This window comes from Rhinopithecus roxellana, chromosome 19 (assembly GCF_007565055.1).
Source record: "Rhinopithecus roxellana isolate Shanxi Qingling chromosome 19, ASM756505v1, whole genome shotgun sequence".
Taxonomy (NCBI): Eukaryota; Metazoa; Chordata; class Mammalia; order Primates; family Cercopithecidae; genus Rhinopithecus; species Rhinopithecus roxellana.
In genome coordinates this window covers 4,107,103-4,122,260 of record NC_044567.1, presented here as the reverse complement: position 1 = coordinate 4,122,260, position 15,158 = coordinate 4,107,103, and the positions used below count along the sequence as shown (strand labels likewise).

At 58.6% G+C, this 15,158-nt stretch overlaps 1 protein-coding gene across 2 annotated transcripts in view; it reads right to left on the bottom strand.

The window, feature by feature from the left end:
- Positions 1–15,158, bottom strand: part of SRCIN1 (SRC kinase signaling inhibitor 1) — a 64,667-nt gene that overhangs the window by 18,181 nt on the left and 31,328 nt on the right. Inside the window, exons 1-9 of one of the 2 annotated variants that reach the window (XM_030922467.1) lie at positions 13,458–13,610; positions 8,825–8,848; positions 4,823–5,018; positions 4,046–4,244; positions 3,520–3,613; positions 2,153–3,021; positions 1,052–1,144; positions 773–816; positions 306–493 (exon numbers count right to left, since the gene is read on the bottom strand). In XM_030922467.1, coding sequence (XP_030778327.1) covers positions 306–493; positions 773–816; positions 1,052–1,144; positions 2,153–3,021; positions 3,520–3,613; positions 4,046–4,244; positions 4,823–4,925 — 1,590 coding nt within the window. In that variant the 5' untranslated portion in view covers positions 4,926–5,018; positions 8,825–8,848; positions 13,458–13,610. Of the gene's footprint in view, positions 1–305; positions 494–772; positions 817–1,051; positions 1,145–2,152; positions 3,022–3,519; positions 3,614–4,045; positions 4,245–4,822; positions 5,019–8,824; positions 8,849–13,457; positions 13,611–15,158 lie in introns of those variants that run through there. The other variant, XM_030922466.1, reaches the window with a different exon arrangement.

Genomic DNA, 15,158 nt, shown 5'->3' with positions numbered 1-15,158 from the left:
TCAGTGGGTGACTGGGTATCCAGGAGGGCGATGGGGACTCGGGGAAGGAGAAGGAGGGCTCAATGAGGGGGATACGGGCGAGGGGTAGGGCCTTGGTGAGGAAGCGGAGGTTCAGCGAGGGGGCGGAAGCTCAAGAAAGGGGAAGGGGAGAAAGGGTTCGGAGAGAGATCAGTGAGCGGCGAAGGACTCGGGCGTGGGAGCTCTGGGAAAAGGATGAGGTAGTAGGGGATGGGACGGGACTTGTGGCAAGGGGCTTCGACCAGTAGGTGGGCGTTGGTGGGGCGGTGCCCGGGACGGGGCGGTACCTGGAGCTTGCGCAACTGCTGGAGCTGGCCGCGCAAGTCACTGGCGCTGTTCTGCAGGCCTCGCAGGTGAAGCTGCATCTGCAGCCGGCTAACGGCGGTAGGCTGCCCTGCCTGGGTGCTGCTGGCCGAGGGCGGGGGCGGGCCGGACACGGGGGTGGCCCCGCTGCTCCGGCCGCCTGACCCACAGGCTGCAGAGGACCACGAGGATGGGAGAAAGTGAACAAACTGTGAGCCTGGGAAGGACTGGGCTGGGACGGGGTCCTCCCTACTCTCCGCCACATAGCCAGAGAACCCCGTGGCTCTGACTACCTGCCCCAAGTGGCCAGCCCTAAGGGTGGGGACCAAAGTGCCAGGGCAAAGACCTCTTGGGCTAAGGCCAGTGATGTAGTTATTGCTTAATCCCCACTTTATAGATTAGGAAACAGGCTCTGAGAGAACAAGGATGGGGGTGGGGGAGGGTCACTCACGTGCTGAGGGGGTAGCTGCTCCGTTGGAGCCTTCAATCTTCTCACTGTGGCACAGGGAAAAAAGCCATTAGGGGGTCCAGGCCAGCCCCAGACCTCCAGAGTTGGGTGGGACCTTAGATGTCATCTCCTCCAGCTCTCTGATATCAGGATAGAGTCCCAGAGAAGGGAAGGGATTCACCCAGGGTCACCCAGTGAGACACTGGCAGGGCCGATGCCCATTTCCCCTTCCTTCTGCTCCACCCCCAGGCCCTGGCAGTGGTGTTGGGAGAGGGGCCTCACCTGGGGGTCTCAGGCTCAGAGCCTCGCAGTAAGGCGCTCTGCACCAGGCCTGTGAGGCTGGCAATCTGCTTCTCCATAGCCTCCATGCGCTCCCTGGGGAGGAAGGGGGTCTGGGCAACCTCGCCTCTGAGCATAGGGTCTCTCCTGCCCAGCCCCCCATTCCTAAATTGGTAACCAGAAGAAACACCGTCCCATCCCTGGCTGCCAAAACACAGACAATGCAAAGGGCCCCAGTGCCTAAGGATCAAGTCCAAAGCTTCCCACCTCACCTTTCACTCCCTCCCTAAAGGCTGCATGATCTCTCCATGCCTGGCAATGCTTTCCCCTGCCTGCTCTGCCTTTCTCCTGACCCCCTCCCAAAAACATTCCACAGACCCCAGGAGCCCCAAGGATCCCCTCCTTCCACACCACCCTGGTCTCCCCACTAGACCAGGACAGGAACTGGGTTTGCCCAGCTTGGCATTGACAGTACCCTGTGCAGTGCCTGGCACACAGGCCATGTAAGAGCTGTGTGAAGGCCAATGGCTTCTCACTGCTCAGCAGTGCTGCCTGAGGGCACAGGTTACCTACTGCCCTGGTTACCTTCTCCAGCCCTGCACCCTTAGGAGGGGACTGAGTGATGGGCAGGGGCTTCTCAGCCTGGAGGCTAGGTACCCGAATGTGCTCCTTTCCCCGTCACCATTTCTCAACAGCACCCTCCTCCCCAGTGGACTTCAGCTGTCCCGGTGCTGGACAGCTCTCACTGCTGCAAACTCTTAAGCTGGAAAACCACTAAAAGTGGTTCAGCCCCTCAATTTTACAGTTGGGGAAACCGAAGCTTAAAAAATGGATGCAAACACAAGTCTCCAGACTCCTCGTCTGGGGACCTCTCAACTACCCCCTTGAGTCTTGCGGATGGGAGAAAAATGACAAGCTGGTCTTTCCAATGCCCTCCCTACCACATCCAAGATGCTTTCTGGCGACCCTTCAAGACTACTCAAGGTCTCCAAAGGACTCCGGGATCTCAGTCCAGGACACACACCTGCCACGGACTCTGCCGTGCACCCTCTCCGCAGCGCACCCCCCAACCCCAGTCCCTGAAGCCTGATTAACGTCCCTCACCTGGTCTCCGTGTCCTTGGCTGGCACTGGCGGCCCGAACCCAACCAGCGAGCGCTCCCCAGGCCCAGGGAAGAGCTCCGAAGGGGGAGCTCCGGCCGTCGAGGCGCTCCCCGCGCTGCGGGTCTTCCCTCCAGGACTCTCGGCGAAGACGGACGAGGAGCCCGAGTCCTTGCGGAAGGACTGGCGCACTGGCGAGCCGCGGCTGGGCGGCCCCGAGTAGGGGCTGTGCGGCGGCGGGGGGCCTCCGGGGGGCCCTGCCACGTCGGCCAGCTTCTGCGGTGACGAGGGCGGCAGGCGGAAGCCGTAGCCGTCGCCGTACAGCGGGCCGCCGCCGCCGCCCGCAGCCTTGTACAGGGAGTCCTCCAGATCGGACTGCAGAGCGGCGGCGGAGTAGGTGCTTAGCGAGCGCACCGAGCCGCGCTTGTAGAGGCCGCCAGCTCCCGGGTAGGCAAACGGGTCGCCGGCGGCCGCGGCCAGGCTCAGACGGCCCTCGTGCAGTAGCCCGTAGGGGTCGGCATAGAGACCCTCGCCCTTCACCAGCACCATGCCGCCCGCCTTGCCCGCCAGGTCCTCGTCCGGCTTCACGTCGCGCCGCTCCAGGATGGCGCTGGGGCTGGGGCTGACGCCCTGGGCGGGCGGGGCGCCTCCCAGCCTTTCGGCCGCGTGGTGCACCGGGCTGCCGGCGTACGAGGGCGGGCGCCCCCCGGCGTACGAGAGACGCGAGCGCGACGGCGAGCCGGACTGCAGCCCGGCTGGCAGCCCCGACGGCAGCCCGGGCGGCGGCGAGCCTGACGCCAGGTGAGGCGCTGGCGACAGATTGTTGAGGCGCCGCGTGGGCGACGACTCCCGCGACGCGTACACCATCTCTCTCTGCGCAGAAGACAGCCCGGAACCCCACGGGGCTGGTCACCAAGAACACCCCTGCCCCTTGCTTGAGCAGCCAGCATCTCCTCCCTGACGCTTAGGAAGTCCCTTCAGGTCTCAGCCCTCCCTCCATCCTGCTGCGTCTAGGGCCACTTCCCCATCAGGGTTTCCAGCATGGCGGAAAAGGTGGCTGATGAAGAGGCACCAGAGGGGTAACCTTCAGCTCAGCTACCGTGAGGGGTGGGAAGTAGAAGGGGAAGCGGTGGCTCCAGCTCCTGAGAGAGGCCTTAGAATATCTGGAGGCAAATTAGCAAAATCTCAAGTGGACAGGCCCGGAATGGAGAGGAAAGTAGCAGGTGGGAGAGCGGCTCTTCCCTAATCCCTCAGCCCCTATGCTCCCTTCTCCAAAACTGGCCCTGGTTCCCGATGACAACTCCCCAGACCCTGCTCCCCTGGACCCCATGTGCCCAGCCTCCCCAATGCCCTGGGCATGCCCAGCCATACCCGGAGGTCCCCGTTGGTGAGGTGTGAGCCAGGGAAGGCAGCGTAGAGGGGCTCCTTCCTATAGATCTTGATTATACTGCGGTCCTGGATGTCCCTAGGAGAGGCGGGGAGACAGGGGTCACCACCCATTCCCCCAGCCGTGCACAATGAGAAGGGGTGGCTTCTCCAGGCCAAGAGAAGAGGGGTGGCCAGAGGCACCGGGAGCCCCAACTCTTTCCTAAATCCTTTGCTCAGGTTGCCTGCCACAAGCACACACCCCGAGCAACCTCCACCCCGGCCTCTTCCTGGTCTCAGGCGCCATTTTCAGGTTAGCTCGAAGCAAAGGGAACCAGCGGGGGTGGATGATTTAGAGAGGGGGTGGGGATGAGATGGCCCAGGAAGGGGGCGGGGCGGTAGGGCTCTGGGAGGGGAGGGGAAAGGCTGAGATCCGGTCAGGAAGGAGCTGGGGAAGGGCCGGCGGGGTCCAGCACCCGGCAGAGGAGGAGTGTGGGAAAGCCCTCCCGCATCCCCCTGGGGCTACGCCCACCGGACGTCCTCCAGCTCGTAGAAGACGTTGCGAGCCTCGTCTTTGATGAGGATGGCGGTATTGGGCGACTTAAGCATGCCCATGGTGAGCTTCTGCGGGAACATATGCGCGATGAGTGCGTGCAGCGTGTCCAGGCTGCTGACCTCGTGCGTGATGTGCACGCGCCGAGTCTCCTCCCCGAACTGCAGGAACAGCACCCCTGCGAAGGAGACACCGCCCTCGCTGTCACTGCCGCCGTCTCCACGCCGCCCTCCAGGAGAACTCGGGGAGCTTTCGGGAGCTGCGCCAGCCCCGCAGCGGCAGGGTCTGAGGCCAGACGCCGCCCCCGAGTGCAGGTGCACCCAGGCACCTCTCATGCTGCCGGCGGGGGCGCCAGGCCGGGTCTCCGGCCTCTCAAGGCACTCACTGGACTCCAAGCAGTTGGAGGAATTTGGACAAGGAAATGGAAGTGGGGGTAGGAGCAGGTGGGACGGAAACTGAGAGGAAGTGAGCTGATAGAGAGGTTGGAGAGAGTTAGAGAAGGGAGATGGGAGAGAAGGGAGGGATGAAAGAAAGGGACAGAAAAGGAAGCAGGAGGGAGACAGGAGGCTTGGAGGAAAAGGGGTCGGGTGGGGGTGCTGAGGGCAAGAGAGAGATGGAGAGAGCTGGGGTTGCTGGTGGAGAGAGAGCAGAGCTTGAGGCGAGGTGGCATGCTGCAGGGGAGGAGGGGGCTCTAGGGAGTGAAGAGCAGAGGGAGGAGCCTGTGCCGGGAGGGAGGGTGGACCGGGCGGGCAGTACCTGGGGAGCGCAGCTTGGTCTGGCTGGCGGAGCGGGAAAGAGGCAGGCTCTGTCGGAAGCGGTTCATCCTGCTGAAACCCAGGGGCAGCTCGGCCTCCGACATGGTCTCCAGCGACTCGGCCGAGGCGTAGGACAGCTTTGCCGCCTGGTCTGCCAGCCCGGGCTGGGCTCCCTGAGTGTGGCGTGAGCTGCGGGTCTGCAGGGGCCAGGCAGGGCGACAGGAATCAAGGATGAGCACCCCCCCTTTACTTGTCACTGCCCATATCCAGGCCTGGGAAGGTCCTGCCAGCCAGCGACACCCAAACAGATTACAGACTCCTGGCATGGCCAAAAGAGAGTTCCCCAGTCTCTCCCAGCCTTGGCCTCCCTGGGACACCTGGCAGGTAAGGAGTGGGCAAAGGACCCAGGCACCCTGGGAAGACAGACAAGAGGCCATGTGAGTGGGAGTCATGGGCACGGCTGCTATTTCAGGCTTCCGAAGAACAACAACACCAATTTGTTACCGAGGTGAGCAGCAGAATAGTTGAGCAAATTGGGGAATTAGTTCCAGACATTAATTAAGTGGTGGGTTTGTGAGCGGATAATTTATTCTTCATGGAGTTCAGAGGGTGGGGGTGGGGGTGGGAAGCAGGGCCCAGGGAGAAAGCAAAGAGAGTTGGGACCCCAGGATCCCAGCTTTGAGGGGATGCAGACCCTGACAGAGCTGGACAGAGGGAATGTCCTTGATTTAGGGTGACTGAGAAAACTATCCCAAACTCCTCAAAGCCAGCTGGACCTGGATTTGAGATGACCTGCCCAGTGCCCACAATGCACATGTTAAGTCTGATGTGACACACATGCACACATGACACATGTGCCAGGCCTCAGCCCCTCCTTGCAGGGCACATGCTGCCACACAGCCAGCCAGCCTCCCCCAGGACCCTCTGAGAGACAGCAGCCACTTCTCTGAAGCTGTAGCTGAGGCTGGTATCTGGCTGGGGGTAGGGAAGGATGTCAAAGGATAGCTTGATGGCTCTCTCCGTGGGGGAGGAGGAGTCAGGATTATTTCAACCACACTTTAAGAGCCTACTTTTGGCTGAAACCTGGGGATGTCACTCAGGACCACAGCCCCTGACATTCTGCCCTAGTCCCTGGGCAAGAAATCTGGTGGTTGTACAGAAACTGATACAAGGAGTGAGGTAATGAATCCGATCTACATCTTTTCATGTTATGTGCATTATATACACATATGTATTACATATACATATACTGTCAAGAAATAATGTTGCCCAATTATATTTTTTTGTAAAACAAATTGTCTATTTTTAACAACAAATCACTCAAAACCATTAACACTGGTTATCTCAGGGTTGACAATTTTCTTTTTTTACTTTATAGATTTCTCTACAAAACTGTGTGAATAGATTCCTTTTATAATTAAAAAAAAGACAACAATAAAATATCTCTAAAAAGGAATCATTTATTCTCCTCTTCAGCTCCCTCTCTCCCCAGTTCCTGATTTACCCCTAATTAATCTCCATCTTCATATTAACTCAATTTAATGTTCCAATTGGATTAGCACTCTTAAAGGGAGAGCATCGTCTTCTGATGGGCAGTATCCCAGCTGTACCCAAGGTGGCCTTGAGGGTTTGGGGACCATAATAGATCAGATGTGAGGATCAGGAAGCTTCCCCTCTCAGGCACAATGCCTTGACCACTGGGTGGGTGTGGGTCTTGGCAGGAGGAAGGCAGCATAGAAACAGGCTGGGGGCAGCAGGGAGGGGCCACTTGTGCTTGTGACCGAGAGGCTATGGCTCAGCTCTAGGCTGACCACCAGTGCCAGCCCACACCCCTCTGTCTCACCTTCATCCCAGCTGAAGGGCGGGGAGCTCTGCAGCAGTGTGGGGAACCAGGTCTGGTCTAGTGGTCATGGGGTTGCCTGGCAACTAAAAGGTCAGTGGTTGCCAGGCTGGTGCAGATGAGGGGCTACAGAATTCAGGCAGCATGAGGCAGCCAGCAATGATGAAGAGTAGGGGGTGGCCATGGTGGCAGGGGGGACACCAGTGAGGTGCCAGTAAGGAGGTGGAACAGGGGTCCAAATGAAGGGAGGCAGGGCAGGGATCCTGGGGGTTGCTGCCTGCCAAGAAGGCAGAAACCAAAACCCTGGAAGAAGAGATGCCCACATTCCCTGCTCCACCACTTCCTGGCCCCATGGGCATCTTTCCATTCTCACAGCCTGTACAGAAAACCCTCTCGAGAGGAGGGAAAACCTGCTGCCACTTCTCTCCATCCTTGGGCTGAGACAATAGGGCAGAGGAAAGTGAAACATCCAGAAGGACTTCCCCACTGTAAGGGAGATGGCAGAAGAACAAAACAGTGAGTCAAGCAGAACTCTCCAAAGATAGGACAGGGGTCGCCATGGGAGGTAGAGAGCGCCTATCACCAGGGTGCTTCAGGGAGTGAGTGCTCATGGATCTGAGATTCCCAGAGGTTGTCCATAGACTAGGAGTCACTTGGGAGCTTTTTAAAATACCCTTTCCAGGACCCCATATTCACTGAACCAGAATCTCTGGGGATTGGAGCCTGGGGTTCGAGATTTTTGACAAGTTCCTAAGGCGATTCTGATTTCTAGGTTTGAGAATCAAGGCAGAGTCCATGATTCAGTAGCTAATGAGGTGAGCTACCATGTAGGGCTCACCAGGAGCCAGGCACTGCCAGGAACATGCATCCCCTCTTTTTTTTCTCTTTCTTTTCTTTCCTTTCTTTCTTTTCTTTCTTTTTTTTTTTTCTGAGATACGGCCTTGCTCTGTCACCCAGGCTGGAGCGCAGTGGTGCGAACATAGCTCACTGCAGCCTCAATCTCCCATACTCAAGTGATCCTTCCACCTCAGCCTCTCTCCTCAGCCAACAAGTTCTCACTACATTGCCCAGGCTGGTCTCGAACTCCTGGGCTCAAGCGTTCCACATGCCTCGGCCTCCGAAAGTGCTGGGATTACAGGCATGAGCCAGCACATCCGGCCTTTTTTTCCTGTCTTTACAACAATTACATGATGCAGACATTGTCGTTCCACTCTACAGAGGAGAAACCACGGCTGACAGGATATGTAACTTGCCCCAGATCACCAAGCTAGTTAGCAGCACACTGGATGGAATTCACCACCAAGCAGCCTGGCTCTTGGGTCCATGCACTTAACCACTACCCTCAACTGCCTCCTCCAAAGAGGCTATGCTTGACACCGTGACTTTGACTCCGTGATTCTCTGATTCAAGGACTTCTTGCAGTGCTAGGAAGAATGCATGCAAGTAAGACACCTGGGGAGTCTGGGTGGGATGCCTCCCACCCGGTCATGATGCCTGGGACTTGGGAGGCCAGAGACTCCAGGAGGCAAGCAGGTGCCTGAGGCTGCTCCCCAAGGGGTCAGCAGGATACCCTGGGAGGGGCAGACAGCTCTCTCAGCTTGGAAAGGCCAGAGCTCAGGAGGAGGCAGGAAGGTACCTATCCCTGAGCTTAGCCCTCCACTTAGATAAAAGGCTTGAGGGTGTAGGACTATGAGTCTCCCGCTTAGCACTGACCAGCCCCCATGGTGGAGAGTAAGAAAAGGAAGAGGGACCCATCACAGTTACAGGGCCTCCCTGGGAGGTGAGATATGAATTCAAAGAAGAGGGCCCACAACAAGGGTCTAGGTCCCTAACTCAGAGCCAGCAGTCTCTCCAGGCTAGGGAAAATGTATGCCATTCCAAAATGCCCCTCAGGGGCTAGGGATGCCTGGGGACTGAGCATTTCTAGCTCAGACCCCCAGCAAGGGTGGCCCAAACTCCCACTCCATCCCCAAGCCCCTGACAGGCAAACCCAGACTCTCCCAAAGCAGCAGCCACAGCCTGCAGCCCCAAGGCCCACCGCCCATACCAGAAGGTGCCCGTGCAGACGCGCACCCCAGCGCAAAGCCTGTGCAAGGGAGAGGCAGCGGCAGGGGAGGGAGAGCACATGCAGTTGTCATGGGAGCAGAGGCATCACACACTGACCTTGAAACTCCAGTAGTTTGGCTGCTGATGGAAATAAGAGAAGAGATGGTTATGAGGGGGCCCAGGAGGGGAAAAGAGGGGCAGGGGCAGGTTAGAGACCCTTGGAACTCAGCACTGAGCCCTAGGACAAGGGCCCTCCACCCTCCCAGGAGCAGGAAGGAAGTCATGCTTGATACATCCATTCTCTGCTGAGACCTGGAACACCATGGTATACCCAGGATGGCCCCAAGCAGGTGCTACAGTGACTCCCCACAGAGTTACCGGTGGGAAAAGGCACAGAGGATGGTGATAGAGCAAACCCATGAGGCAGTCACAAGAGAGGCAGTGACAAAGCTGAGCTATGGGGTCAGAGAAATGGCAGGCCAGGGAACAGTGCTTGGAAGAGGTGGCATTTGAGATGGGTCTGGAAAAATGAGCAGCTGGAGACTGGGAGGAGAGGCCTGCTGGGCAGGGGGTATGGTGTGGGCAAGTGCCCAGGGGCAGACAAGTGGAGACAGAGTTGAGGGAAGTCGCTAGTCCACGTTGGCTGGGGTGCAGCTGGGAAAGTAGCAGATTAGGCTGCAAAGGGTGGGGAGTGGGAGGCTGAGGCCAGAGGATGAGTGGCCATAACTGCTGAGAGAAAGTATTTAGACTTCTGGGTGGACAAGCAGAAAGTGTCTGAATGGAGCAGAGTGGGATGAGAACTAGACCCGGGGCAGGGGTGGATCGGGTGGATCAGGGTGAATGGGGCAGAAGTCGGAGGAGGGGGACTAGGGGCCAAGGCCAAGAGAGAGAGGCCTATACAGCATGATGGATCTAGTTTACAGAGCAGAGCAGCCAGATGCCAGGAACCTCACTCACTGGGCAATCAATGGCTGGGGAGCTGGGGGCAGTGAAGGGAGTTGGGGAGACTGGGGATGGTGGCTGGCTGGCTGATTGAGGAGTGCTCCTCACATCCCTCTTAGCATCCCTAGAATGGGGAGCTGGAGAGTCCCCCTCATGTGCAGTAACCGAGGGTTGCCCTTCCTTCCCTAGAGACCAGAAGGCCCTTCCAGATGGCTTAATACAAGGAAGGAGCAGCCCTGGGGCTGGGTTGGTTCTTGGCAAAGCCGAGGCACCCTGCTGACCGGTGCCAGCCTCAGCAGGGAGATGGAGGCAGCAGATGGCCTGGCCCGGGGGTGCCTGGCACGAGCAGACAAGATCCCCAGGCCTTAGAGCCACTGGCAGAGGACAGGGACATCCAGGGCACCCGTGGGGGAAGAAACACCATGACAGGGTGTCCTGGGCCACCTGAATGCTTTCCTGGCAGGGAGGAGGTGGCAGGGGCTGAGTCGAGGGGCACTCTGGCTGGAGGCTTTACCTAAGGCAGACCTTTGGGGTGGGGGTGACACTGGGCTGGGGCTGGGACCAAGAGGGTCATTTGCCAGGACCCCCTCCTACGCCATCATCCCCATCATTCCCCCAACATTCACTCTGGAAAACAAACAACAAACAAACAAACAAACAGTCACATACCAGGCAGGAGAAGGGGACAACAAAGTCTGTAGTCTGTGTCCCAGCCAATGCCTGGAATCATCTCTGGACTGAGGCCACCCCCAGTGGTGCTAGGGGATGCCCACAGGTACTGAGGGTATGGGAGACCAGAGGCCAAGTAACAGGCTCCAGCTGCAGCTGACTGTGGCCTGGGGAAGGGGAGGGGTAGCAAAGGGAGTGGGCAGGCAGAGGGCACCGGAAGGTTTATGAGGACAGTCACATCTGTAGACAGCGGTGATGGACCGCTCTGCAGAGAAGGTCTCGAGTCCCTCACCCACCACTACTATGACACCAGGCACGGGTGGCACACACATGGGCCACCCATAGCTCCCTGCAATATGCAGGCTCACACACAGCTGAGCACAGACTCTTAGACACATCTTCTGATAAGGACATCTCCACAGACACCCAGAGCGACACACACACACACCCCTACTGAGAGAGGGGCTCCCCAGTCAGAAACAGCCCTGGAAACAAACAGAAACTCAGAGACAGAGACATTCACACATAGACCGCCCCCACTCATACACAAACGTGTTCCCCTCCCTCCAGGCCCCTGCCTCGCTTACACACTCTCACAAGCACCACAGCCAGTCACAGAGGACAAGAGGTGCTGATAGCATTCAACTCACCCTCAAAACACCACAGCCACAGAAACAGAGACACAGTGCCCACCCACAGTGAGACATGCACCCCGGCTATCGAAACACACACAAAGCAATGCACACACCACGCGCACACACACACACACACGGCCTCAGAGCCACCCATGTACAAAGAGAAAGCCCCTGGTCAGGGTGTCACTGTCCCATGCCTATCATGTCCCAGATATCATGAGTCAGGGAGGTGACCTCTGATGCAAAAGAGATAGAAGATGTCCTGTCTCCCACCCTGCCACCAATGTCAACACATCAGACTCAGGGTACCTTGTTCGGATGACTGGGGCCCACCTCGTTGTCCTGGGAGGGAGATAAGGACAGGGCCTACCACAGCCACACTGGCTATGGCCTCCACGTGGGCCTGCCCCAGGGTCCCAAGGCTGTGCACATCCATGGGGCAGTCACCTGGAAGGGACATATCACTAGCAGCAGCCAAGGGAGAGGACTGAGTGGCATCAGTGCCATAGGAAAGACCAGTCAAGCCCCTCAAAGGATAAAGATGGAAGAGGGGCTGCGCTTGTGGCGGTCACTTGGATGCATGAGAGATGTTGAGATCAAAATCTGGAGCTTCAGGCTCTGATCTGTAGAGCACGTGAGTGAATCCTGCCCCTCCATCATCTGTCCTCCCTCTGGAAAGTGGGAAGAATGATCCTCTTTCATGTTGGCCCCACCAGGAACGAGACACAGTCTCTTGGCAACTCAGTGTCTCTGGTGAGATAAACTGAGGTGGGGGAGGCCTCCGGGGATATCACCCATCCCCTTCTCTGTCTCTTTCCAGGATTTTAACCCATGGGACAGACTAGGGTGACTGAGAGCAAAGGGCTCCTCCCCTGTTCTTTAAGGTGGGACATTCCTAGTCACTCTCCTTCCAACTTCCAGCGCCCTTTACCTCCTCACCCCTTTCCAGGGTGTCTGTTCCTCCTGCTGTGCCCAGTACAGTACCTGGTGGATACAGGTGCTCAACAAGTATGTGATGATGAATGAATGTCAATAAAATAGGACCGAGCCATGAGTGGAGGGTGGGATCTCTGAATGCTCAGGTCTGGCACCACTCCCTCCATCTCCTGGCACCCAGCACTGCTCAGCCTTCTGGGCCTTTTCCCTGGGAATTTCCCAACACCAGAAACCCCCCAGTCAGGAGGGCAGAGGGCAGGGAGGGTCAGGAGAGGTCTGGCTGTCCACCCCAAGCCAAATCTTCCAGTACCAAAGCTGCCCCCTCTGCCATAGTCAGGGAGGGGGTCTCACCTTCCCAAAAGACAGTGAAAGGGGGAAATAAATAAAGGGGTGAGTAGGAGAGACCCCAGCAGGGGCAACCACTTGTGGGGAGGAATCTTTTTTTTTTTTTTTTTGTATTTTTAGTAGAGATGGGGTTTCACCATGTTAGCCAGGATGGTCTCGATCTCCTGACCTCGTGATCCACCCGTCTCGGCCTCCCAAAGTGGTGGGATTACAGGCTTGAGCCACCGTGCCTGGCCGAGGAGGAATCTTAAAAGGAGCTGGGGCAAAATGAGAGGTGTTCTAAGAGGGTAAGATGGAAGCATAGGACCCTAGGTACCAGGCTTTGAGAAACGGGAGAGGGGAGTGTCTCTCAAGGCCCCAGGAAGTCAGGCCAGGGAGTCCTCAAACTCCTGGTGAGAAGAGGAAACAGCTTCTTCCCTCTGGGAGTTAAGGAGTTAACTCCCTTCCTCTCTCCTCCATCCTAGCCACTGGTAGCCGAGTTCCTACTTCCCCTGCTGCGGGTCTTTCCCTCCTCAGCCCTCATGCCCTGGGAGTGGAGGGGCTAGGGCCCCTGGGGAGGCTTGGCCCAGCCAGCTGAGGTCTCTTTCCTCCCCTGGGCAGGCATCCCCAGCAGGCTCAGTGAGCGCATGACCCCTTCTTGACCTCAAGCCCCGACCACGCATCTTCCAAGGAGGGAGAGCAACCCACGGGTCCGCACCGGCTCCTTAATCCCCTGGCTCTGCTGCACCGGTGCACACACCCACCTCCCAACTCCCATGAACACGAATCCGTGTAAACACTCGTCCCCCCGGCTGGGGCTAAGCCACTTGCCCCCCATAGGGCGCCTGCCCCCACCGCGATGTATATGCACGACCCTCTCCTCCAGATGTGCGGATGACACTCTCATCTCCTTCCCAATGCAGAGTGTGTGTGTGGGTGGGGGGGGGGGGTGGTGCTGTGGGACGATGGGGGCGAGGGCGCACCCCGGGAAGGTCATGACTTTCCGAGGTTGGGGGAGGGGGCGCCAGCCTGATTTTGGAGTGGGGGCCGGCCCACGCCGAAGGCACCTAATGCAGTGGGGGAGGGGAGGAGGCGTTTCTCAGGGATCCGGAACCTGCAATGGCCTGGGCATCCCCCACCCCTGGATGGCTCTCGGTGCCGCGAAGCGGGCCCCCATCTCCGTGTCCCCGCCCCCCGCCCAACCCGAGGCTGCGATCCCGGCCCCCACAGCCGCTCCCCCTTACCTGCGGCCACAGGTGTACGCGGGGGGTCCCTAGCCCCAGGTCCTGCGTCCGGCGGGGGAGGGAGGGCCCCTACTCCCACCCGCCCGGGCTCTTCTCTCCCCCGGCCGCCTCCGCAGCCGCGGCCGCCGCCGCTGGTGCCCTTTGCTGCAATGCGAGAGCCGCCGCGGCCGCCGCCGTGCCGGCCCGGGCCCCGGTCGCCCCGGTAACCGCGACTCCACCTGGCGCTGCGCGGCGCGCCGCCGTGCACATCCCCTCTCGCGGTCCCCTCCCCCGGCGCGGCCCCGCCGGCGCAGCCCCGCAGAGGAGCGGCGGAGGCTGGTGGCTGCGTCGCCGCGGTCACCCGATACGCCGGCCCGGCGCCCGGGACTCGGGTTGCAGCAGGAGGGAGGGAGGTTAGACAGCCTGGTGGAAGCCGGGGGAGGGGCTGTGGCTTGGAGTCCAACCTCTGGTCCCCTCCCAGGATCCTCTTCACTGCCCCCATCCCTAAAGGTCCCGCCTGGTGGAGGGTCAGGGAGGGGACAGTGTTCTGCCTCCTGCTCAACCTTCAGAGCCCACAGCTTCTCCCCAGCGGGGTCTTCGCTGTGCACCTTTGGCCTTTAACTCTCCCCTGACTTAATCCCTAGCCAAGTCTGGGAGACCTAGTATGCCTAAGTTTCCTAGATGGCCTCTGATCCTGCCCTGTTGTGTGGTTCTGGCCTTTCCAAAGTCTCTGGTCCTGCACTTGCCAAAAGGGAACCTCAGACTCAGCCTTAGGGGCAGGGAGTGTGATAAGCATCAAGTGATGACAAGATCCTATGCACAGACACTTTCCTGGTTAATTACAGAGCCCCAGGAGAAGGTCTGCTCAAGCGCTCCCCTTTCCCCCATCAGAGCAGATCCCAGATGTGGACAGGCCAAAATCCCCAGCCCCCTAGCCCCCTGACTTGGGACAACTGAGCTCACCCAGTCCAGCCTCACTCCTGTCCATCATCCAGCCCCTATCACAGCCCCAAGATGCTCCATCTGGGGAGGATCTCTGGGCAGCCAAGGCACCCCAACCCTGCCTGTGCATATCACATCGTCCTCTGTCCTATCGTCATCCCTGTCCTAGCCCCACTTTGGTCTCCACCATGCACTTGGCCATTCAGGACAAGTCTGTCCCACTTGCCATCCAGCCTTGAGGGCAGACACATTCCTGTTCCCCAAAGTTCAGCCAAGATGGGGCTTGGGAACTGGGAAAGAAATTGGGCTGAATGCCCTGTGAGTGATGCCAAGCATGCCAATCTGTTACTAGACTTGAGTTACAGTCGGCTAAAACATCCTCCCTCTGAAGGCCTGTCATTTCCTAGGTGGTCACAATTTTCTTTCTCTTCATTCTCCTTGAAAAAGCCAAGCCTTTTTGTCCTCTAGGGGAAGCAGGGTGTGTAAGGACCTGAGCACTCTGCTTCCACTGGATTCCCTGCCACTACCCCTCCTCTGCCTCCTACAGCTGAACATCCTCAAGTCAAGACCTCCCCTGGGCTGTCCCCTCCCCATTGCAACTCTGATGCCTATTTTGGGCCTCAGATGCCTATTTTTCTCCCATAGCAATGTCCAGGCCTAGCTGGGAGCCCAGGCCCCTAGTATCCTGCCTACACGTGCCCCTGTCTAAGCTAAGTTCTATCTTCCCATAACGGACATCGAAGCCTGATGAGGAAGAGGGGAATAAGTTCAGAAGAGATG